The sequence below is a fragment of the Osmia bicornis genome, chromosome 3 (assembly GCF_907164935.1).
Source record: "Osmia bicornis bicornis chromosome 3, iOsmBic2.1, whole genome shotgun sequence".
In the NCBI taxonomy this organism is placed as follows: domain Eukaryota; kingdom Metazoa; phylum Arthropoda; class Insecta; order Hymenoptera; family Megachilidae; genus Osmia; species Osmia bicornis.
In genome coordinates, this window is record NC_060218.1 from 3,282,194 (window position 1) to 3,305,572 (window position 23,379).

Sequence of the window (23,379 nt, forward strand, 5' to 3'; positions counted from 1 at the left end):
GCTCTTATACTAATTAGCAAGAAGGAAATATAATGCTGTTGACTTCTCATGTGACCAGTAAATCCATGCGCAACTGCACGATCATTAAACAAGGAGGCATCATTTTCAATTTGAAAATTTCATTTATTAATAACAATCAAGCTTACAATAAACATTCACAGGATTTTAATTTTTATCTTTGACTAGGTTTTACATATTAATCACTTAAAATATAGTTTCATGATTATGAGTTTATCAACCTTCCCAGTTTGAAAATTTTATATTCATTTATAAAACAAAAAGGTAATATTTTATCAAATGAAACATATCTAGCTTTGTCTTTCAAAGAAATATCATAATGATATACATATGCAAAAATTAAACTTACCAACGCGTTCTCCGTTGCCGCAGACAATACCTGCCGTCAAGGCCTGAAAAATATCATGGTATTAACACTTCATGTCACATCTTTGCCAATATTTGTAACATTAATGAAAACGAGGAGGGAATTTTATACATATATTCTGCAATATGGTGGCATTTAAAGTGCACCAAGTTTTCATGAAATTCAGTTTCACCTTTGATATTTATAGTGAAGCGACGATGGAAATGATGAGATTAATATTCGATTAATTTCTTTATATCGTATGATAGTTTGAATCAAAGACTTTTGTGAGAAGAAATTCAAGAATGTGAATTTCTTTTCGTGGCCAACACGTTATAAAACACCATCCTATTTTTGAACTTTCGCAAGTACAGCGAAGCAGTATCATTGAAAGATTGCGGTGCATTCTCTCTTGTTAACTTGAGAGCTAAGATAAATATCGCTAACAGGCGAATTCTTCTCGTTCCTCTGTTACACAATGGTAAAAAAATGGTAATCCGATAACTTGTTATTGAATTACAGTAGCGTTATTAATTTCTCTAAAAAAGAGTTTCATTATCAGAGATTTATAATTTTCAATACATACGTAATAGAAAATTTATTATACAAGAGACAGCCGCGATAAAATCATTAGATATGTGGGCTCTCCTTTAGCAATTCCGAAACACGTTTTTCTTTTCGCAGCCCACATGGCTTTGTTTCGTTCTTTCTTTTTTTCAACAGACATACGGTTGTACCCATATAAATCTCAACACACGCGAATAAAGGCGTCAGAGTGTAATTATGCAGCTTGAAGAAAGACGACAACCAAGAAACGATTCTTAAGCTACTTTTCCGGTGCAGGCAAATAAAAACCTACCAGTGCTTTCAGGAACAAGGTCACTGGATCTTATTAAGAGTTCGCGTCTAAATAAGAAAAGTATGAATCAGTCTTGTTGGTACAATTATCTTCCACCACTTGAGCTAAATTGATCGTTATCGTTTGTTTCTACATATAGTTTGCAATTCCAAACGATGATTCGATATACGAATTGATAAAATGTGAAATGTAGCGAAAGTTTTTAAATCATCTATGTTTTTTCCGATGCAATATATGCATCAGTTAGATATTTGTACAAAATGTAGTATAAAGTGTAAAGCCTCTTGATAAGACGTAACCTTCGCATCGATTTTATGTATAACGGAGGTCAATGACGTATTAGGTTCAACTATGTTTCGGAAATGCATTAAATATAAAGGATTGTGTATATAAAGAATGTATTTCGCTAGTTTCAAATGATGTATCGCGCTAGTACTGGTGTGATTATGTTAATGTACACGGGAAATAGAGATACGCCCACGTATACTTGGTGCTAGAAAACGAGTCGATATTAGAGGCGAGCAAAGTACTTACGTTCATAGTGAAGGGACAGCTGACAGCCGATCCACGTACACTCAACACTGCCACAAATTATGACATCGCGTGAAATTTCGCGATTATATCACTTTACGATTAAAATGTAACGATATATACGCATGTCACTTCTTAAAAATCACGAAGATGTACTTTCCGGAATGCATATTCTGAGTCACTCTGGCTGAGGAGAGCCCCTCCCTGACTGCAACAACCCTTGTCTAGCATGAAATGCGCATGCTCTTGAATTCGACTGGTCGTTTCTGAGGAAAGGGGATGATTCTGTTCCTAGCACTTAAGTTCTCTTCGCGTGCGTGCAATTTTAAGCACTAACACCCCGACCAAGCACCGTCGTTCCAACCTATGCAAAGGGAACTACGATAAGGAACTGTCGGTGGTACGTCCAACCCCCTGAAGTTTTGAGGTTATGCTGCGCATGTCTAAGCACCCTCTCCATGCATCAATGATCGAACGGCTGATCCATGATTTTTTCTCCCGATTTATCAAAATATTTTTCAATGATATCCTTGTCAAACCTATAAAATTGTTCATGCATGCGTAATCATTAACCGATACCGGTGAATGTCACTGATTTTCTGTTCACACCTTTCCTTCGAGAGAAGTGCATGAATCTACCACGATAGCAAACCCACTTCGCCTTATATTGATTTTCTGTGCTCCGATATCCGTGTCTGGAAAGGTTGTTATTTCTTTGCGTGACCTTATGCTTGCAGCTTGACTGCAGATGAAAGCGATAACAACAAGCGTCCTAATAAAAGCGATAGCGCTCTATAATTCATGTTAGAAAGATATTTTTAAAATGAAATTTATTATGCAATAAATTGTGCATAACAGGTATACTTATTTCAAAATAAAATAAAGATACTCTAATAGCTTTGTGAACATATATAAACATCTACATTTATATGCAATAATTTTTGTATTCAATGTACACAAAGAAAATATTTGAAAATACCGCGATATCTCGAACACTAAGGTAACAATTATCGACACAGTTAATACAAGATAAGAAAATCGAATTTTTATAACATCTATATTAAAAAAATAATAATTTCAATATTATAAACTGAATTATATTGATATTTAGTGGTACATTTAAAATAATTAAAATTTTTGTTACATATTTGACTCCAGCCATATGACAACCAATCAGTGACCGCGTCTTTGAATTTTTGAAGATCGACTAATCAGCTTCGTCCGTAGATGAAGGCAACCTGCATCCCAAAATTGCAATCAGTACGTTAGCTGGTAATGTTCAAATCGGTTCGTGTGCAGAAAAATTTGTGTACTAAATACGATTTTTAGGTTGAATTGTATAAAATAAGTTATTGTTAATAGAGATAAATGTGTAGGAAGACAAGGGTATTGTTGTTACCAATTACAATAAGCAAGAAAGTTTCACATATGCTCCATTTCTTCGGGATTCCCTTTCATCGGAAACCATGTAAGTATCACATACGAAATATAAAAGATTATTATTTATAATCATTCAAATTTTAGAGGTAAGTTTATTATCAAAAAACACAAAACATTTTATTTGTTGCTTAGTACAGTGGTCAGTGAGTCTCAGTGTCACAGAAATTAGATAAATTTATTTATTCTTTTATTCGATACGTATAAAATCGTTAAATTTTAACTTTGTACCAGAACAATACTTTATTATCTTATCTTGTAAGGTACAAAATAAATACTTTTATAAAAAATATAAATTTTCAATACATTGCATATAAACGACATACATGTATGCAAAAATCGTACACAGTAATATAAATGTTAGAAAAATACGTCTTTAGTAATTGTGACACGTTTCATGGTAGTTACACACGATGGCAATTTACTATGTTACCCTACTATTGTATAAGTAATTATGTACAAGCCTTACTTTAATTGATGTGTACAATAGGCATAAACTATCAGAGAAATTAATGACATACATTACCTAAGGGTTCTACAAAAAACGTAAAAGATACATTATTGTTTTGTGCGTATTTTTAAATTCATTTTTTATGGTTTGGTATTGTTATAGAGGAACTGTTGTACTTAGGCATACATGCTACGACAATTCTATGTTATACAATAATTCTTCACTAATTTTCAAAGTAATAATTATATTGTACAATCTGTACTACATTTGTGCGAGAAAATATGTTTTAAACACATTATAATTTGACTGAACACATTTAATTGAAATGAAATAGTTTCGACGTAGAAAACACAATTAAACATAATAACATTCGCGCATTAATACTTATTATTTTTTCGTTTCTTTCTCTTTATTGCTACCTCCCCTAATATCGAGTCTCCGTCTACTTTGCAATTAACACCAGGGAATGTATATTGCTAGATGAATAATTTACTTACGCCAAGGCTATCTAAAGTAAATGCAAAAATAAATATTTATATTTATTTTTTTTAATGCTGAAACATCGTTAAACGTAGCGTCTATTTTTTGGTGTTTTACGACATCTTTGTCTTCCGAAGATCGCAATTGTACAAATAATGACTGTCGCTAATAGCACTGCGCCTACTGCCCATACTGCCTTACTAGTATTAATCTTTGGTTTATCTTGTTCTTCTTCCATGTCTAGGCTATCGGCTGGCGACTGATCAAAAGGAACATTAGTCGTCGCTTTTGACTCTGAGTTATGATTTTCTGCTTTCTCCGCAGGTATATGTACGTGCGATTTAGGCTCTAAACTTTTATTAGAATAAACTGCGTCGTTCATGACGTTTTTTCCATTATTTTCTTTGTTCCATGATGTTTTATTTGTGGGTTTTTTATCTACGTTTATACTCTTTGATGTAGTACTAGTAGGTCTAGCAGTAGTGGTCGGTGGAGCATTCATTTCAGCAATAATTTTCTTTTCTAACTCCAGCAATTCTGATTCCTTAACTGTTTTGTATTTAAAATCGTTTTCTTGCTCGTCAATGAACTCCTCTAGCGGCGAGAAAAACGACAAAAGCGAATCCGATGAAATTTCATCTATCTCTAAATATTTGTTAATTACTTTCATCCAATCGTCAGCACCGCCGTGTTGAATCATTTTTATGAAATTAGCATCTATTTGTTTTCTTACAATTGAATCGTATCTAATTTCCGTAGACTCCATTAGATATTCATAGAATTGAAATGCCAGGAGCGTACCACTTAATTTTGAAAGATATGGCTTGTTGCTAGTAATGTATTCGTCATTTAAGAACGTGGGTACGTTAGTTCCATTGGAATTAAGTCCTTCGTATTCTTGTCTATGCTTCCACCATGCTGATACTAAATCTTCAGGATTTGTAATCTCTTCTTTAATGGCATTGATTCTCCACGTATCTACAGCCATGTAATAAGCGAGACTTGGTAATATATTCAATGCACTGATCATTAATGATACAATTAAATGTTCTTCGTTATCTGTTGATTCTTCTATAAGGTGGGTGTAATTTAACCAAGCAGGGCTTACTGCTAAAATACTAAATAATTCTGACAGACCTTCTTCCAAACCTGTAGAAAAGTATAATAGTTTTTAATACTGTAATATAATTCTATGATACACTTGACAATTTTTATTCTTACCAGAATACCGATTAGCTGTATTGAGTACCGGGATTGACTCGATAGACATTTGATTAAACATAATTTTTCCTACATTTTTATAAGCAGAAAGAACGTTGTTTATGGTAGGCTCAAAGCAAGTAGATACCCTATAACATAAAACTTTCCATTTGAATATATAGAAATTTTCTAATAAATTATATTATAATAAATCTGTACCTCATACTGCCTTCCTCACAGAAATTAATTAATTTTGGTGGACACTGTGCATTGAATTGACTTTTATCCCAAAAGTCAGCTTGTGGAACTTGGTTCAACAATTGTGTGCTCATACTAGAGGCTGTTTTGTACAGTGATTTTCCAATAAGTTTCTAAAATAAAATTTAATTAATGTATCATTTCTTTTGTGTGGTATTAGAGTAAAGATGGAAATCATTGTTTACCCTTTTCCAGAGATTTTTTTTAATATTATACATTATATCTGGATAAGGTGTTACATCAACTGATATAGATGTCCAGTCGTTTCCTTGGAGAGAACCTTTCACAAGAGAATTACAATTCTTAATTGAAACATATTTTATAAATCTGTATGTTGCAATGAAACAGCTTACCAATTAAATAAGCTGGCATTGTATCGTTCATAGGAATCTTGTATTTTTGGGATAGATTATTTATTGCGAATTTCAATATTTTTTTATGAAGATTAGAAACTTTACTCCATTCGTACTTAATATTATTATAACCATCATTGTAACCACTTAAGAGCTCCCAATATGATGTAACATCTTTGGCATCTAAAACAGGAAGAATAACGTGTTCATGGACTACATGCAAAATACAATTTCTTTTGAATACCAACCATTTGCTTTGGCAGCTTTATTAACAAGTGGAAGTATAGTTGTAAAATTCTTAACTAATGGGGCTAACTGTTGATGCCAAGTTGTCCAAATATTCTTTTTAGTCTCAACATTATTGCTATGAGTTAAAAGATACTCTACATCTAAAAATATGAATATTTTTAATATTTTACATACACATATGTTCCTCCCTAATAACTAATTTAATAATACCTTTTCTTGTATGATTATTTAACACTTCTGCATGAACTGTAGATAATCTCAATAATTCTGCTGTTCCAGCAAAATGAATGAGCTATAAAGCATAACAAATTATTTTCAATCCATCCAAAGCTTTAAGGTAAATTCATCAAAATTCATCTTACCGTTTTAAAATCTTCACCATCTAACAAAGCATCACCAGCTTTTTCAGCTACATCATATTTGTATTGTAAAGATGGATCATTTATACCAGCTTTTGAAACATTGGCGACCTCATTTCTCTGTACATTCTTAAAAGAAGCATAAGAAATCAATTTCTCCTCCTGCAAGGTAAGAAGAAAATTTACATTTAGAAATTTATTACTTAATTTTTCTTTTCTATTTCATGGAATTTATTCAACGAGAAACTTACCCACGCCAGCAGTGTTTCATTCGATGGGGAATTAATGAATGCCCATTCAGCTTCGGCTGTACTCGCACACCTATCCTCGTAATCGAATTCGGTTAACTGTATAAAAGCTTTGGTTTGTTCATTCTCTGATGAAGCGATCACATAAACCACCAGGTTAACGATTATATAAATCCATGTTGATGGCATCCCTTCGAGCTGAAAAAGAATGATTAATTAAAGGAAAAAACGCATACGAAAAAGAACTGCGCTGAAACGTTTTGGAAATTCCAACATTCATGCTACGTTCACCGCCGATTTCATGAATATTGGATGATCTTGTTATCGAAGTATTTTCTTTTCTAACTAAACTATTACGCGTCACTCTCTTGTGAGTCATTTCGTCAGTCATTCCTTTCAGCGAAAATCTGATTGCTTATATTCTGCTTCATTGCGTATCAATATATCAATTGAAGTAAAGTCATTGAGATATAAGAAATTTGTGTTTAGATCACATAGAGAGACCCAGTGTTTAGGCAATATAGAGCGTTCTTTGGTTTTTATACAACCATACAGAGAGTTCGCGTCGTCGTTGACTCGATATATTTTTTTTAAATACTGAATACGATACGAAGAGGCAAATATTTGCTTACACGTTTACTGATTTACAGCGGAAGAAAATTCCCGGAAGAAGAAATATGATGATCAACTTTTGAGCCCGCATTACAGGACAGACAACAATGAAAAGAAGACCACCACCATGTAAGTATCATGCAACTGGACCAAGCTATAGCTTTAAAATCTCTAAATAAATCTTTTTCTGACATCTACTATTTTTAGAAGTACGGTATAGTACGGTAAAAACATGCGTTTAAGGATCTATCGTGGATAGAAATGAATTTCTCTGTAAGGTATAATTAAAGAAGATTGTGAGAAAGGTTCATGAATTTTCTATCACTGTGATCGTCACAGCACGATCACACGCTTAATTGTTTTCAATTTAGTACGCGACTACGCCTAAGCAAACGATTACGACCATGAAGACTGTTATGGGGTTTCATTGAGATGTTAAATTGAGCGATCATCGATCCTCTATTAAGCACCGGTAATATTTTTCTTCTCTTAGTTAGTAACGTACCTTCAATTAATTAACAATTAAGAAAAAATTGAAGCCACTTGATGCCTAATTAATATTGGCACGATAAATTAAATTAAGAATTGAAATATTATATTGCGTTATTTTTTGCAATTCGATAACTGCTTCTTTTAAGTAAAATGATTGCAGGAAAGTAAGGTGTGCCAGTATTTTTTGTTTCCGTAATTGTATTATCTAACTAGAAATTATCCTCGAGGAATAACATGGAAAAGCTGACTCATGAAATCCCGTTTCCATAAAAATTCAATGTGTATCTTCGCGATGTGTCGCAACCACCGTGCCATGTATGTTGCATTTTTCTTTTTTCGTGCAATTATATAATTGCTTCGTATGTTTCGTTATCGATCACCGTCGAACCGATGAATTGATAATTTGAAAGTCACCGATTTATTGAAATTTTCGTGTAAAACAATGTTGACCGGAATACAATAGAAAACAACATTCTATATTCATTGATAAATAATACATTTCGAATGTGCGTATATAAAGGTCACAAAAGCGTTGCTTACGCTACACCCATTGGCGTAACCATGCAGAGGGCACAGTAGTCCTTCCAAAATTTTGACTGACCTATATCAGATAAAAATTTTAATTATGCTCAGGGCCGGCCCTGAGTCTAGGCAGACTGGGGCCTTCATAAATCTAAATTCGTTATACAAGCTTTAATGTTAATTTTATAAATTTTATTTGAGCTACTTTTTTTATATCATATATCTGAAGGGGCCCTTTTTCGGAGCTCGCCTCGGACCTCCGAAATCTCAGGTCCTGATTATGCTAATGACTGATTAGAAGTGATTCAAAATTATAAATGGTGGTTTTCAGACTTGGACTATTAAAACATCTAACTCTTCTATTGTATTCGTATCCATTCAACATCTTTACACGTGCGATGGATTCTGAACAATGTGACAATGTATGCAAATGTTAGCTCTTTCTTTTAATGAAAGCTTACATCGTAAAAGATGAACTGGTTCGTCTTGTACTGTTTCCGTTGTTAATTTGTATTTTTTTCCTGTCAATGGACACCTATGGCGCAAAAATCGTACGTCTTTGTTCGCATTAAAGAGCGTTTACTTTCTCATAGAATAAGAAAGCGCTGAACAAGTAAAACCGACGACACGAATTTGACCAAAATTGTGTCGTTATCGTGAAATTATTTAATTCTGAATTTGTAAAATTAGCACATTATTATTGCAAATAAGCGACGTATATCGTTTCGATGTTATCGTCCAAATGAATTTCAGGTTGGTAAACAAGTATCGTACTCCAAAATTAAACGGCTTTACAAATTGTACCGCGCCGCCGCGCAAAAATAGTACAACTGCAGTAGCAAACGTGTGTGATATGTTTCTGTAGATTACGCATTTGGGTTATATACGCACAGCATTAACTATTGTGTGATTTTTGCAATGTTATCTAAATAGATAGTTCATGTATTTGGTTGAACAAGGGGATACTGCGATATAAATGAAAATTGTAAAATCCCGCGCGATTTAAATTGCAGAATCTTGTATGCAATTACATGATGATTAGACACGTTATTGTATAAAATTTACGACATTTGCATTTAGATGATATTGTAATCACTGATCCAAGTCGTATTCACTAGAGTACAGTATAATTTCGTTATATTTTCTTTGATCTTTTTTCATTTATATAAGTTCGACAGAGATCGTTTTAGATAGTATCAGAAAAATTGAAGATACGTAAATCTGATTAAATTGAATAAAACTTAAGGTATTTTCAGTTATATTATTGAAATAACTTGGAATAAAATGATCTGTTGTATTCGAAGAACAGAGACGGGATTGTTTCTCACTTGGACCAGTGACAAGAGAACAAAATCTAGTTCAGTTTCCTAATCTTGCTCACCTTAGTTAGCCGAGCGTCACTCGCTCGACGTTCAAGTTTCTTTTTTTCGATGAGCGCCTACGATGCGTTTGGTAGATAGAGATCGACTGCAAGAGAAAACGAGAGAGAACAAACGAGCGGTGGCACAGGGCGAGAGGTGGCTTGTGTCCTTCCGTATAACTCCTTTTTCTACTTCTCGAAAAACAGAGGCCGTAACTCTCTGGGTCAAAGTTTGATACAAAGAATGAGAAACAATCGGCTTATTGCGATTACGCGATGTACACGCTCGGATGAATCAACTGAATCCTTATCTCACTGTAAATGATATGTAACGCATCGCACGTACACGCTATGACTATTTGTACAAAGTTCGCACGATCCAAATTCTTTCACATCGTGCCACACAGTGCCACACTTGCTTCAGTGGCAGTGCGTTACTGTGCTGTATGACGTGACATATGGCCATCGGGAATGCAGTTTTATACAGATCGTATACTTTCCAAAGATTTCGTAAACAACGCTGTATATACATTGTAAAAGGAATCGTACATGCCGACGATTATCGACTGCAACTACAGGAAGGTGCCGACGAGGCACAGTCTCTCGTCGGTGATGAAGGGAATTAGTAGGGTGCGAGGGAACGCACTCTGCAGGGCACAGCGAGTTTGGGACCATATCGACGGTGACTACAGATTGCTACAGATGTAGAAGACTTGGTGACTTGTACGATTAATTTTCTATGGATTTAATAAATTTGTGTGATATTTGGAAAATCATTTTTATTCTATAAAATCTTCATATCTCTTTCTATATATTTAAAAGAAAAGATAAGAAGTTAACATTTCATTTTAGGGAAGATCGTAGAAGCTGCAATCCATTAGTGTACGTCATAGAGTTCGAACCCCGTAAGGATTATTTTCCTTTTTTTTTCATGAATTACGTACATTTTTCTTCTATGTCAAAGTATTTTATTAAAAAAATAAAATATGTATGTGAAATTGAATGAAATATAATATTATTAATGTCTATTTAGGTAATCTTAATAATGAGTAAGAAGACTGTGGATTCTAGTGCTTCATCTGATAGCATAAATTCTTCTATTAATAAATCCAATAACACAAAAATGTTTATTATTCCACCAGATGTATTACAAAATATTTGTATCACTGACTCCAAGACAAAAGGTAAGTTGTTGAATGAATATAATTACTAATATAATACAGAATAAATTTTATTTAAATTTTGTCGTGGTCCTTTATGATTTAGGTGGAAGCATAGTATCTGCTTCTGTAGAAGTTAAAAAAGAGGATGATACTGTGAGTACTGTTAGATCACAAGAATACAGTGATGATCAGATTTCTACATCAGGTGAAAGCTCAAAGAATGCAATAAAAGTGCCTAAAACTAATAGAAATGATGGAAAGGTAATATCCAAAATAAATTGCACAAAACAAGTAAAAAATAATCCTTATATTGATACCAAAAAGCCAAAAGATAATATAAAGGTAAATAGATCAATAATTAAAGTAGAAAACAATCAAACTACCTCAAGTGATACACCAAAGCCTCGAAGAACAGACTCAGCATCTGAAGAAAGTAGTTCTGAAAATTTATTTGGTAGATCTAAACGTATTCGTAAACGAACTAAATTTAGTGATTATGTTGTAACTTGCAAAACAGAGTTATTTGAAAAAGAAAATGGAGATTTGGATGAGATAACAGAAGATACTTTCGATAAGGAACTGCAACAAGTAACTATTTCTGACAATTCTTCATCGCATACAACTAAGTTAAATGATTCTAATGATACAAAATGTACAAAAGAAGAGCTTCAAAATATGCAAAATGAAAAATATACTACTAAAACGAATTTAAATGCTTCTAACATACCAGTTGTAACAAAAAAGTCACTGCCTTTAAATCCCAGTAATAATTCTGAAAATAATTCTACTGTTATAAGTAATAAAAATAGTTTTAGTATAAAAGGTTTACAAAATTCAAAAGATGTAGCAAATAAGGTAAAATTAAAAAAGTTAAAAAGTACAATGGAATCAAATAATATGAATGATAATGAAGCACATATGGGAGCAACGAATACCTCTATAGTAGAACATAATATTAGAGAAAAAAATGATACGTTTGCGAGAAATTTAAGACCAAAAAGAACAGAAAATTTAAAGAACAAAAATGCAGGTAACAGTACATTAAATCAAAGTATTACAGATCAAACTTCAATGGTTACACCATCGGTAAGAAAAAGAGGTAGACCAAAAAGAGGTGTGCCTACCCTACAACAAACTACAAACATTTCAGTTATATCGGCAGATAATTTAGAAACTGCAAAAAACGTAAATAATGTTTCTATTACAGAGGCAGTTGTTCGTAGTAAGAGACGTAGTAACAGATCATATAATATTTGCAATAGTGATGATTTAAGTGATGATAGCAGTATTGAAGATAACATTCCAAATTCAATTGTTAATAGAAAGAAAAGTATGTCAGCAGATACATCTGTAAGCAGAGGTAGAGGTAGAGGTAGAGGTAGAGGCAGAGGCAGAGGCAGAGGCAGAGGTAGAGGCAAAGGATTGTCAGATTCTTCATTAGATATTGATTATATACCAAAATTGAAGGGACCAGCAATTACAGACAAAAAAAAAAATTCGAATATACCAAAAGTAAGTTTTATAAAATATTAGTCTTTAGGGTAGATGTTTTCATGACTGGTTATACAATTTCTGTTAATTTTGTAACATTAGGTAGAACTCCTAGTAACTTGTGCCAAATGTGAAGTAGAAATATCTAAGAAGAGATGGAATTCACATAACTTGCAGAATCATAATAATATGAGTTGGATAAAGGGTGATGACCCTCTGGTAAAATATATTATACATCAATTAATGACAATCATTTTTGTTAACTTATTATAGTTGTACTTATGATAAGATATTATATTTCAGGACTTTGAAAATGATGTGAAATTATTAAGAAGAGTATTGACGGCCGCTCTTCACAAGAGAAAGGGCCAATTAGCTTGTGAAAAATGTGGATCTGTAAAACGTAGTGTAGTTGGTTTTATATCTCATACACAATTTTGTGGAAAATCTGATGAAGTATATCATTTTGTTATTAAAGTTTTTAATGCTTTGCTTAACAAAACTTAAACAATTAAATTATGTATTAGGAAAGACAAGCACTAATGGTAAGTTGTTCGGTTTGTGGAGCTGTTACGATGCCATCTTCCATGGAAATACATGAAAGAACTCATAGACAAGTGGAACGAAACAAAGTGAAAAAATTACCGAATTCCACTGATAATGAAAGAATAAAGCGTAAAGCCGCAGAAAAGTAAGAGTTAAATTATAAGTATATTATACTTTAAAGATGTATAAAATAATACAGAAATATAATGTTTCAATTTTAGAGCAGTATCAAAAATTTTAGAATTTACCGAACAGGTCAAGGATAATGCACCACCTGGAAAAAAACTAAAACTTGATTCTTCTTCACTGGTATGCTATGTTTTTACAGTATTTTCTTTTAATAAAATTTATGACATCAAACATTTAATTATGTAAAATTAATGTTACAGAAACATTTGATAAAACCACCAAGAAAAAGTAAAGATGTACCAACAGTATGGAAAGGTATTTGGAAAAAAGAATTAATTTCACAAGGAATAGCTGGTTGCCGTCAAATAAATTGTACTTATAAATGTTCTTCTTTTGAAGAAATGTGTAAACATTCAGCTGAATGTAGTTTTACGCCCAAACAGGTATAATTTACACAAATAATTTATACGAAAATTTATACGCAATTTTATTTTTATTTTATTGCAGTGTTATATGTGCAAGGCATGCAAATTTTCATGTGATTCTAATGAAGAGATAACAAAGCATGTAACAACAGAACATGCGACGTTAGCAAGAACTGAACAGTATTCAGATTATGAAGAAGAAAATCATAGTTCAGATGATAATAAAGGTAAGTCCTATTACAAAAAAGAAGTTTTATATTGTTAAATTTCATAATAATTATTACTTTTAGGAACATCTCATAAAATTAATTTTCTCAGTACGGACCAGAAGCATACAATTCCTTGGAAAGAACCATATCATCCTACTTTGGAATGGTCTATGGAATTGTAAATATTTATACTTTTCATAACATCACCTTTTTTTTAGTGTTCAATATTTTATTATAAATTTGATATGCATTTATAGTGAACAGAAAAATTATGAACTTGATTTGTTTACTGATTATACCCCAAATCAGTTTACATTATTAAATAATACTGATGCTGCTAAATATTTTCCGGAATTAGAGGTGTCCATACGAACGAAAGTAGAAAGTACAAGTAATGAATCACATAATAGTGAAATTCCGTGGAAACAGTGGAAAAAATTTGAAGGTGGTTTTGATACAGGTAATTAATTTTATACAATTATTTTTAAACTGCATGATTATTAATGTATTATATTTTCATAGGTGTCGCAACTTTTTTTGTTGGTGGTCCAGTATGGGCACTAGCTTGGTTACCTATACCAGCTCCGATGTACTCCAAAAATCCTTCCCAATATGTTGCAATTAGTACTCACCCAACTATGGAGAGTGAATATGCAATAGGAAAGTCATATTGCGGATGTAATATGATACAAATTTGGAACGTAGGACCATTAGATAATGAGTTAGTAATAAACATGTATAAATGAAAGAGTATATGCGACTATACTAAATGTTTCAAATATAATTTTTTCTATTCAGATCTAATAATGAAAAGGAATCTCCAACTTTGTCATATGCAATTACACATAACAGTGGTACTGTCTGGTGCTTAGAATGGTGTCCATCTGGTTGTTATCAAGATGAAAGTCTTATTAATTATAAGAAAGAAAATAAAATGCAATCTAGTCTGAAGCGCATTGGTATGCTTGCAGCCGCTTGTTCAGATGGCAATGTATATATTTATTCACTTCCCTTTCCAGAGGAACTTGAATACAAAAAAACTTCAGAAAACGAGTAAGTAGTAAATTCTTTAGTTTTTAATTACCTATGATTATTACTTTTTATCATTACAGATGGCCCATATATTACACTGATCCAGTAATGACACTAGTTGTAAATATTTCGATGTACGACAACGACGATCAAAATTGGCAATGTACTAAATTATCTTGGACAAAAGAACATGGGCATAAGTAAGTTCTTATCATTGTATCCTTACTTTTTCCCTATTATTTAGTTACAGTAAAATTATATAATTTTTTAGCACAATTGCTGCAGGATTTTCAAATGGTTATATTGCGTTATGGGACCTCACATACAAGTCTCCATTGTCAATGCAAAAAAGACGAAATACATGGTTTATAAATGCATTTCAATATTTTTATGGACATGGTAATGCCGTGAGTAGTAAGTATATTTATTCTTTTTTGACAAATTTTAAACAGTATTATATTGATTACATAGACGTTTAACAATGTTATTATTATTACAGTGTTAGCCTTAGTTCCATATAATGGAGAGAGATTTCTAGCTTCTGGCAGTCTCGATAAAACTTATAAATTTTGGGATTTAGAAAATACAAGTGTTCCTCAATATTGCATACAAAAAGGTATTATATTAGATGGTGCGTGGATGACACATTGGCCATGTGCTGTTATTAGTTTTGATGACGCTTATGGGTAAGAAATGTTATTCGAAAATCATTTGTATGATATAATAAAATTTGTTCATTGCTATTATATTTTCCATTACAGCTATAAACATACAAATTCGTATATAATTCCATTGAGAGAACTCGAATACAAATTTTACCCTATTTTAGCAACAAATTCTCCGACGTATGTAAGTATTCTTAAGGAATTGTACAAACATTTCATAAATATAAAATTGCTTTTACTTAAACATGTTGTAGACTTTGGCAGTCTCGGATTATGGAAATAGCATTACACATGGTACATTAGCAGGAGAAGTATTAACGATATTTCCTCATCAGATGATTCAGAGTAAAGAGCTCGATAAAGCTTTACAGAAGAAAAGAAAGGTATTATTTTTCTTATATTTTTTATTTTTAATCGATACGTTAAAAACATTTTCGACATAAAAATGAATAATTCTTTCAGCTAAGTTCATTTATCAAGATAGTAGATTTTTTGAAAACAGAGAATGGTAGCAATAATGATAATCAGGACAGTAAGAATTCAAAAGATTATTACTACATGCCAGGAACTTATAACGAATGCAAAGATCGTTTTGGTGTCATTTTTTGTGATAATTTGAAAGTAAGTAGTTTTAATATTTTTTATCACATTTGATTTCAATCATTCAGTCATTATTTGAATTGAATGTTATTTAAAGAATATTGAAAACTGCCCTCGGAAACCAGGACTACACCCAGAAAAATTAACAGCAGTTCCAGTAGAAGAGTATCCATTTATGTCAGTAAATAGAGTGAGTATATTGTTACCAATTTTATTCACTTAAATATTATAATTCTATGTGACATTAAATAATACATTGCAGATGTCGTGGAATCCAAATTCATGGAGTTATTTGTGGTTAGCAATTGGTTATCAAAATGGTTTGGTAAGATTGTTAACTTTCAATTATATGCCTGTGTCACGTGAATTGAAAAAGTTACTACCACGACATATTGAATTCATGCTGAGTAAATCACAAAAAACAGTAAATGAACGTTGTATAAAACAAGAATCGTAGTTTTTATGTACTATTATATAACTAAGCATGTTAAATTTATTACAGTTGCTTGTTAATATATGATAAATTATTTTTTATAATTTTGTACATATTAGGCTGAAATTTTATAACAATTGCAAATTATTGTTGTGTATATATTGAAGAATATTTAAATGCTAATTGAATATGTATTAAAAAATCCTACACTAGATGAGAAGCTGAGAATATGTGTATGTGTACATTTTCATTAAATTATGTTTGCAATTTCAAATAATTGTTAATTTGATCAACCAAAATTTATTTTTGTATTTATAGCAAAATATTTATGTCGTATTTGATTTTATTACTCCCGTGTGCATCCTTTACATCCCTGATTCCTTTACATCTCTGCACCCCTTATAAACCTGCATTTACATCCCTCGTTCCGTTGCATCTCTGCATCCCTTACATCCCTGCATTCTTTTCATCCCTACATTCCTTGCATCTCTTCATCCCTTATAATAAATATATTATAAAGATTGCTTCGAGTAAAGGTAAGTAAAGGTAACTAAAAACCTTCAAAAAGACAGGAAAAAGCAATTTCAAAACACTAACTAAGCTTTACCGTTGTATTACGCGGGGAGTAACGCAGTACCCACATGAAATTCGATCTCAGCGCCGTCTATACGAAAACGGCTGAAACTACTCAATAATTTACCGACTAGGTTTTTGTCGGTAAAAAAGAAAGAAATCCAGTCGGTAAGTTATTGAGTAGTTTCAGCCGTTTTCGTATAGATGGCGCTATGGTCGAATTTCAAAAATAGTTGATTTATGGCGGGCTTTTTAAAATATAAGTTCATCAAACAATTATTTTAATAAGTTTTTGATCTTGTGCTGGTTGTAATTGATTTTAAAAGATAGAATCAAAGGGAGTCAAAAATGTGTATTTTCTGTGGCACCATGTACTGGAAATTATTGCAATGCTAATATGTAGTTATCGCCCACTCCATAAAATGTGTGTTTTATACTCGAACAAAGTGGGGATAAACATCATAGAATGTAGTGGGGATTATGTATACAATCAAATGACGAAAAGCGTGGTGGTTCAAGCATACAGTAGAGCAAAACAGATCGTTCGTAGCAAATCGTGGAGCGACAAATACTTTTATAATACGTTTCTTGCTTTGATATTTGAAACTGAAACAGTACCTCTGTCATAGCTTATCTCGCTAACGGAAGCTCACAGTATCAAATATAAATATAAATTAACACGCATATGTATATAATAAAGAACTAAGTAGTTTGTAGAATATATTTGATTTTATAAAAAAAAATAGAACAATAGTAATAGAAAAACTACTTTTGTTTTAAATATTAACTGCAAGTAAGTGAGAAATATTTTTTCTAAGTATAAACAACTTGTGTAAAGAGAAATTAAGAGTAAATGTTCTTTTATTTTTTTTCCAGAAATGGGTTTTAATCCTATGAAATGGAAAACGAGAAATGTGTTGTATACTAGTTTAACATTCTTTATTTTGTATGTATTTTTTATATATAAAAAGAAACATCAAGTAATGTTCGAGGCTGTTATTCGCGACACAAATCCTATTTATGTATGGGAATTTGTTGCAGATTTTAGCAACATGAAAAAATTAAATCCAACAATGTACGTAAAATAATTAATTTTTTTCTTACAAAGCGTTCTGGAATAGCTAACATGATTTTAATTAATAATTTTAGAGAAGATTTTAATATTATTGCGGAAAGTGGCAATTATGATCACTGGAAGTATTCGGTTGAATATACGGAACATTTGAGTCATATACCAATTATTCGAAATGTAGCACAGGGACATTACGCCATACGCCAGGATAATAATGGTTACTTGATCACTTCGAAACATCATACATGTTTCTTTCTCAAGTTTGGATGTTGTAAGTGAATATCTTTTATGAAAGACAAAATTTCTTGGTACACGAAAGGATGGTTTGATACACTGATGAGACTTGCAAATGATTTTGATCTTAAATTGTAATTCACGTTTCAGTGGAATCGATCTCGCAATTTAGATTTGATCGAGACGGATCTAACGATACAAAATGTATGGAAACCGTGCAATACGAATGCCCGATTGCATTTTCAACATTATGTTATAAAGAAGTTATGTATCAACGAGAGGAAATTATGAAAAGATTGGAACAACAATTCTCGAATAATAAAATAAAAAATAATTAATAAAATTACAATAAATCTAATATATAAAGCATTTTGTATTAAACTATTTGTTAATCTTGATACGATTATTATAATAAACTTTACGATGATTATAAATATGTTCTATTTCCCGCCCAATTAACATTATTTCTTGTTAGCATGACCAACATTTAAATATTAAATCTCTGATTACAAAGTGATAAAAACGAAGGCGGAAGGGGAGATCAACAATTTATCAAAACATATGTATGAAGGAACGTGTGAAAAAGAAACAGAAAACAAGACTTCTTTATATTTTTATTTATGTGTTGAAATATATTATTTGTAATATTTAATCAGTATTGTACATACATTTATATTACAGCCCAAAACATGTCCAATAAATTCGAAACGTAAGTGAAACTATCGTTCATATTTTATTCTGCCTTTTTTAATAAACAAGATAGGGGTTAGGATTATTTTGAGTAAAATATTATGTTGTTTTTGTAGTATTTTAAAAATTTTCTTAGTAAATTTAATAGTATTTGCAGGTTAAAGGCTAATGAAGAAAGTGGAGATGATGAAATACAATCAAAAGATAATCAAAAAGTTGAAAAAGATTCGCTAGTAAGTAAGAATATGCTGTTTCTCTTTTCTTTTATAATATGTTTGCATTGCATAATATATACTTATTATAGCCTCCCATAGAAATTAGTCCAAATGAGCACAAATTGCAGTATGCATATGCTTTATGGTACAGTCGACGTACTCCTGGTATACAACCAAGTATACAAAGTTATGACCAAAATTTAAAATTAGTTGGTAGGTTTGCAAGTGTGGAACAATTTTGGAGTCTCTACAGTCACTTAGTCCGACCATCAGAATTAACAACACATACAGATTTTCATCTTTTCAAAGTTGGCATAAAACCAATGTGGGAAGTATGTATATTTTAATGTGTCTCTTTAAGTTTAAAATAACTATCTTGTTTTTAGTAATAACATGGGTTTTATTTTAGGATGAAGCAAACCAGAAAGGTGGAAAATGGATAGTAAGACTACGAAAAGGTTTAGTGTCTAGGTGTTGGGAGAACCTTATTTTAGCTATGTTAGGTGAACAATTCATGGTTGGAGAAGAAATATGTGGAGCTGTTGTATCTATAAGGTTTCAAGTAAGATTACTTTTATCATTCTGAAATCATAATTGTATTATATATCATTGTTAATAGCATTAAATAATATAACAGGAAGATATAATATGTGTATGGAATAAGACTGCATCTGATTATGCAACAACAGCACGTATTAGGGATACACTAAGGAGAGTACTACATCTTCCAGCAAGTGCCTCAATGGAATATAAAACTCACAATGAAAGTTTGAAGAACGTTCATCGGCTCTAATTTGTCATGACGCAAACTTAGAAGTTTGAGTTTTTCATGGACGAATTTCTAGGTAATCTTTCTTTTTCATGATTATTTTAAAACGATCCTTTTCAGAAGGTTTTTCTTTATAAGATAATACCGTTCATGTATTTTCATATTTAGCCAATTGATACTTATGAGAAGATGATACTTATTAGGAAAAAAATATTTTACAACTAAAAAACTTGAATGGACATCTTATTCGGTAAAACATTTTATTCACAAATGTCTCATTGTAACTTATGTAAATAATCAATTCACGTTAATAATAAAAGAATTCTTGTTTCCAAAATATGTTTCATTTTTATGATTATTTTTTTTTTTTTTTTAATAAAATGAACCAAATTATCTCAACTTTTTATATATTATATTCCATTTACGAATGTAAACAGCATTTAATTATAAAAATGAAAAATCCTTTTCCATTTTAAGTATTTTTATTCAAAGGTACTTAAAATTTGAAGCCCATTTTGGATAAGATATTTATACATTTTTACACGAGATCATGTTTCTTTAGAATGTGTACATAATCATAAGGTATTTTGTACATAATGCGTTTAAACATCAAACATTTTAACTAAAACGAAGTACTAGTAAACATTTTTTATCATTATATTTTAATTTGTAAGATCTAAAAAAAGTGATTTTCCTTCAATTGTAATATACGTAGAAATTTATTTAACGCGTACATAATGCTATAAAGCGCGAACTTGAAGAAAAATGTATAACTCCGTATATATTAAAAGAATAAAAGATTTTATATCTGTCAATAAATATTAGCATTATCCACAATATAATGTGATAATTAATTCTTTATAGACTAGATTCAGGTATATTTAGTAACAAAAAAATGGTTTCATGCCAAGGAAACCTACCATGAATTGTGCTTTTGTCCCATGATTGTATAAACTCTCTTTTCATAAACAAAGCCAACAATTACAGCCTTAAAATAATAATCGTGACCATACCTGTAATATATAAATAAACTGTATTCATATATTTACCAAATAACAAAAACAAAATATGCTTACCTAATACAAATGAAAATATTAATTTAAAATTTATAGAGAGATGGAGATAATCAGGCACTCTATTATTCTGCTCTCCCTCTGTAGGTAAAAGTAATCCAACTATACAAATGATTCCAGCAATCAATGCTACATAATTTGTTCCTCCTAAAATTGTTTTCTTTATTTAGTTTCTATTGTTTAAACAAGTGTATAAAATACTTCAAATTCTATTTTTTAATATTCAAGATGAAAATGTTATCTAATTGAAGATAGAGTTTACTTTTTAAACTAAACTTTGATGGCATTATGTGTATTAAATAAATACTATAAGGTAATTTTAAACTAATTAACTATGTACTACACACATGTTTGAATATAAAGACTAATTTCAAACACTAACTTATTAACCTTTATCCATAACAACATAATTGGCACTTTTTATATTTGTGGATAGACTATTATCTTGAATACTTCTATGAAACAAATCAGACTTTAATGACTTTTTGTGTGTCTTGAATGTAGATTCTGTAATTGTAAATAATTGTGCATTTCAAATAGATCTAAACTTATTTATATATAAACTATAATTTCAATAAGAATATGATATAAATAATTAATTTCAAACTTACTATCAATTGTTTTATTTTGAGCTATAAGTGCATAAGATTGTTGTTGTCTACTTTCATTTATAGGAAGTTGTTGAAACATTTCTGGATCTGGGGTAGATCTCCCAGCAGAATCTGTTGTCCCAGGAAGTAATTTAGCTTCAACATCTCTTTTTCCTATAGCCTGTTAATTTATTTGGAACAGTGTTATTTTTATGTTATGTTATCAAATATAATTACAAACACATTTAATTACCTGTTTAGTTGGATGTTCTTGCATTTGTATTCTAAATTTGTCAGTGACATTGCAATTACTTAATAGGAGTGACGTGTGTCTTACAACGATATCAACACAACATCTTGCTTTTATGGTTCCTTCTGGATCAACAACTTTATATTTATTTGGTGCAGTACAAAGTACTATAATAAATATAAATTATATTAAACTGTTTTTACTAGTTGAGTATTATATAATGATAAATTACATACCTTTAAATTTTATTGGAAAATCATATGGGTTATACAAAGTTAAAACTTGTTTGTGAGTAGATTGATCGTCTAAAAAAAAAGTGATACTTTGGGGAAATACAAATACTGGTAATTTTCTAGGAGTTGCTGGTAACTGTGACTGCATTGTATTTGTTTAATCTTTTGTGGTCCATGCACCTGTAAAAGTATAACATTCATTTACATGTACCAGATGTTTAATTATTTTACAATTATACTTTATGTTTCTATATCAGTTTGAAGTCTTTTAAGATATTTTGAATACTCTTGTTTTAATAATTAAACTAGCAAAGAAATTTTGAATGTATATTTATTTTTTTTGTATTTTCATATTGTGACATCTGTAGTTTATAAATACTGAGTCATGATTGTATATTTAATGAGATAACTTACCTAGAAAATTATGTACTTTATAAATTATAGAAACTGGAACAAAATTGTGTGCAACCAGATTTTGAATATAAAAATGATCACTTAAAACAATTACAAGCATAAATAAATGCTATTGTTTCTTTGAATGAAATTTTAGAAATTCATAACCGTTTTAATATTATTTATGTTCATTTATGAGAATGTCCACACTCCTTCATGATTCTCTTGCCTTGATCAATTCCAATGAAAATTTAATTATCTATGTAGCAAATTTGCAAAGTTTAAAATTTATAATCTTGTTAGCGTCATAGAACTGTTTCATTGAATACTGCACTGTTGATGTTCCTAGTGAGACAATTCTTTCATGGTATTCGTCATACATCGCCTCACAGTTTACCTACCAAGCTTACTATTGTGCTTGTGAACAAGTTATACGTACATACATATACAGAATACAGACTAAATATATGTAATATGCTTTCCCTAGCTTATCACGTATCAGCTGTTCATTTTGTCTTACAGAAGAGTGTTATAAATGGTATCAAAAATCATATTGCAATTTTTATGATATTATTTATACGTCCTAAAATCGTTTATAATATATATGTACAATTGATTTAGTGAGATAAAAATGATTTAAGGTGATGCGAGCGTCGAGGCCGAACTTCGAATTCTGCGTCGGTAAAACAGTCAACGTTTCATCGAAAATTAGGCCGAACAGAAACTGATTCAAGCGCCACCTCAATTATCGCATGTTATCAACCCTATCAACTAACGGCATGCTATACTACGTTACCTTTCGCATACACCTAAATGATA

General features: G+C 31.0%; 6 protein-coding genes across 15 annotated transcripts in view; 4 read left to right on the forward strand and 2 right to left on the reverse strand.

Annotated features, from left to right (window-relative positions):
- The window catches only part of LOC114878046 (activin receptor type-2A), a 30,125-nt gene extending 20,440 nt beyond the window's left edge, over positions 1-9,685 (forward strand). The window contains exons 10-13 of one of the 5 annotated variants that reach the window (XM_046285110.1): positions 2,913-3,041; positions 3,117-3,222; positions 7,440-7,530; positions 7,609-9,685. In XM_046285110.1, the coding sequence (XP_046141066.1) occupies positions 2,913-2,920 (8 nt within the window). In that variant the 3' untranslated portion in view covers positions 2,921-3,041; positions 3,117-3,222; positions 7,440-7,530; positions 7,609-9,685. Of the gene's footprint in view, positions 1-2,912; positions 3,223-7,439; positions 7,531-7,608 lie in introns of all 5 variants that reach the window. The other 4 variants (XM_046285111.1, XM_046285112.1, XM_046285109.1 and 1 more) reach the window with 4 other exon arrangements.
- LOC114878034 (angiotensin-converting enzyme-like) lies at positions 3,267-10,197 on the reverse strand. Its single transcript, XM_029191386.2, has 10 exons — positions 9,797-10,197; positions 6,793-6,987; positions 6,545-6,703; positions 6,393-6,474; positions 6,182-6,322; positions 5,934-6,116; positions 5,766-5,860; positions 5,542-5,693; positions 5,344-5,471; positions 3,267-5,271 (listed from the first exon to the last, which is right to left on the reverse strand). Exons 2-10 carry the CDS (start codon positions 6,976-6,978, stop codon positions 4,208-4,210), a joined length of 2,190 nt encoding a protein of 729 aa, XP_029047219.2. The 5' UTR covers positions 6,979-6,987; positions 9,797-10,197; the 3' UTR covers positions 3,267-4,207.
- A 137-nt stretch (positions 10,198-10,334) lies between these two features.
- Positions 10,335-16,742, forward strand: LOC114877923. Of its 3 annotated transcripts, XM_029191106.2 has the most exons (22): positions 10,335-10,498; positions 10,628-10,680; positions 10,809-10,959; positions 11,042-12,450; positions 12,532-12,648; positions 12,733-12,885; positions 12,957-13,120; positions 13,197-13,284; positions 13,365-13,547; positions 13,612-13,756; positions 13,820-13,916; positions 13,996-14,198; positions 14,261-14,459; positions 14,537-14,791; positions 14,851-14,970; positions 15,042-15,184; positions 15,270-15,456; positions 15,532-15,619; positions 15,690-15,818; positions 15,898-16,056; positions 16,133-16,225; positions 16,298-16,742. In XM_029191106.2, the coding sequence occupies exons 3-22, from the start codon at positions 10,821-10,823 to the stop codon at positions 16,490-16,492; spliced, it is 4,266 nt and encodes a 1,421-aa protein (XP_029046939.2). In that variant the 5' UTR covers positions 10,335-10,498; positions 10,628-10,680; positions 10,809-10,820; the 3' UTR covers positions 16,493-16,742. The 3 variants fall into 3 exon arrangements, with proteins under 3 accessions (XP_029046939.2, XP_029046942.2, XP_029046952.2); XM_029191109.2 differs by having other exon boundaries at positions 10,335-10,657; XM_029191119.2 differs by lacking the exon at positions 10,628-10,680.
- Positions 16,743-17,554: 812 nt separating this feature from the next.
- LOC114877978 lies at positions 17,555-18,781 on the forward strand. Its single transcript, XM_029191235.2, has 4 exons — positions 17,555-17,834; positions 17,918-18,116; positions 18,191-18,384; positions 18,498-18,781. The coding sequence occupies exons 2-4, from the start codon at positions 17,920-17,922 to the stop codon at positions 18,683-18,685; spliced, it is 579 nt and encodes a 192-aa protein (XP_029047068.2). The 5' UTR covers positions 17,555-17,834; positions 17,918-17,919; the 3' UTR covers positions 18,686-18,781.
- A 100-nt stretch (positions 18,782-18,881) lies between these two features.
- Positions 18,882-20,358, forward strand: LOC114877968 (eukaryotic translation initiation factor 4E type 2). Of its 2 annotated transcripts, none has more exons than XM_029191211.2 (6): positions 18,882-19,056; positions 19,186-19,270; positions 19,342-19,584; positions 19,662-19,814; positions 19,890-20,097; positions 20,190-20,358. In XM_029191211.2, the coding sequence occupies exons 1-5, from the start codon at positions 19,037-19,039 to the stop codon at positions 20,043-20,045; spliced, it is 657 nt and encodes a 218-aa protein (XP_029047044.1). In that variant the 5' UTR covers positions 18,882-19,036; the 3' UTR covers positions 20,046-20,097; positions 20,190-20,358. The 2 variants fall into 2 exon arrangements, with proteins under 2 accessions (XP_029047044.1, XP_029047053.1); XM_029191220.2 differs by having other exon boundaries at positions 19,195-19,270.
- A 126-nt stretch (positions 20,359-20,484) lies between these two features.
- Positions 20,485-23,185, reverse strand: LOC114877957 (motile sperm domain-containing protein 1-like). Of its 3 annotated transcripts, none has more exons than XM_029191189.2 (7): positions 22,582-23,185; positions 22,171-22,347; positions 21,938-22,059; positions 21,706-21,865; positions 21,485-21,601; positions 21,098-21,241; positions 20,485-21,034 (listed from the first exon to the last, which is right to left on the reverse strand). In XM_029191189.2, the coding sequence occupies exons 2-7, from the start codon at positions 22,313-22,315 to the stop codon at positions 21,003-21,005; spliced, it is 720 nt and encodes a 239-aa protein (XP_029047022.1). In that variant the 5' UTR covers positions 22,316-22,347; positions 22,582-23,185; the 3' UTR covers positions 20,485-21,002. The 3 variants fall into 3 exon arrangements, with proteins under 3 accessions (XP_029047022.1, XP_029047012.1, XP_029047032.1); XM_029191179.2 differs by having other exon boundaries at positions 21,938-22,101; positions 22,582-23,184; XM_029191199.2 differs by lacking the exon at positions 21,485-21,601 and having other exon boundaries at positions 21,938-22,101; positions 22,582-23,180.
- Between the last annotated feature and the right edge of the window lie 194 nt (positions 23,186-23,379).

Excerpts from the sequence above, each read along its gene's own strand:
- LOC114878034 (XM_029191386.2), bottom strand. The coding sequence starts at position 6,978 with ATGCCATCAACATGGATTTATATAATCGTTAACCTGGTGGTTTATGTG. Across the intron at positions 6,704-6,792 it reads ATGAAACACTGCTGGCGTGG|GAGGAGAAATTGATTTCTTA; the intron begins GTAAGTTTCTCG and ends CTTACCTTGCAG. Across the intron at positions 5,472-5,541 it reads TGTGAGGAAGGCAGTATGAG|GGTATCTACTTGCTTTGAGC; the intron begins GTACAGATTTAT and ends TTTATGTTATAG.
- LOC114877923 (XM_029191109.2), top strand. The coding sequence starts at position 10,821 with ATGAGTAAGAAGACTGTGGATTCTAGTGCTTCATCTGATAGCATAAAT. Across the intron at positions 12,649-12,732 it reads TAAAGGGTGATGACCCTCTG|GACTTTGAAAATGATGTGAA; the intron begins GTAAAATATATT and ends ATTATATTTCAG. Across the intron at positions 13,285-13,364 it reads AACTTGATTCTTCTTCACTG|AAACATTTGATAAAACCACC; the intron begins GTATGCTATGTT and ends TTAATGTTACAG.
- LOC114877978 (XM_029191235.2), top strand. The coding sequence starts at position 17,920 with ATGGGTTTTAATCCTATGAAATGGAAAACGAGAAATGTGTTGTATACT. Across the intron at positions 18,117-18,190 it reads AAAAAATTAAATCCAACAAT|AGAAGATTTTAATATTATTG; the intron begins GTACGTAAAATA and ends TAATAATTTTAG. Across the intron at positions 18,385-18,497 it reads CTTTCTCAAGTTTGGATGTT|TGGAATCGATCTCGCAATTT; the intron begins GTAAGTGAATAT and ends TTCACGTTTCAG.
- LOC114877968 (XM_029191211.2), top strand. The coding sequence starts at position 19,037 with ATGTCCAATAAATTCGAAAC. Across the intron at positions 19,271-19,341 it reads AAGTTGAAAAAGATTCGCTA|CCTCCCATAGAAATTAGTCC; the intron begins GTAAGTAAGAAT and ends TACTTATTATAG. Across the intron at positions 19,815-19,889 it reads TTGTATCTATAAGGTTTCAA|GAAGATATAATATGTGTATG; the intron begins GTAAGATTACTT and ends ATAATATAACAG.
- LOC114877957 (XM_029191179.2), bottom strand. The coding sequence starts at position 22,315 with ATGCAGTCACAGTTACCAGCAACTCCTAGAAAATTACCAGTATTTGTA. Across the intron at positions 22,102-22,170 it reads TTTTCCAATAAAATTTAAAG|TACTTTGTACTGCACCAAAT; the intron begins GTATGTAATTTA and ends TATTTATTATAG. Across the intron at positions 21,035-21,097 it reads AATATTTTCATTTGTATTAG|GTATGGTCACGATTATTATT; the intron begins GTAAGCATATTT and ends TATATATTACAG.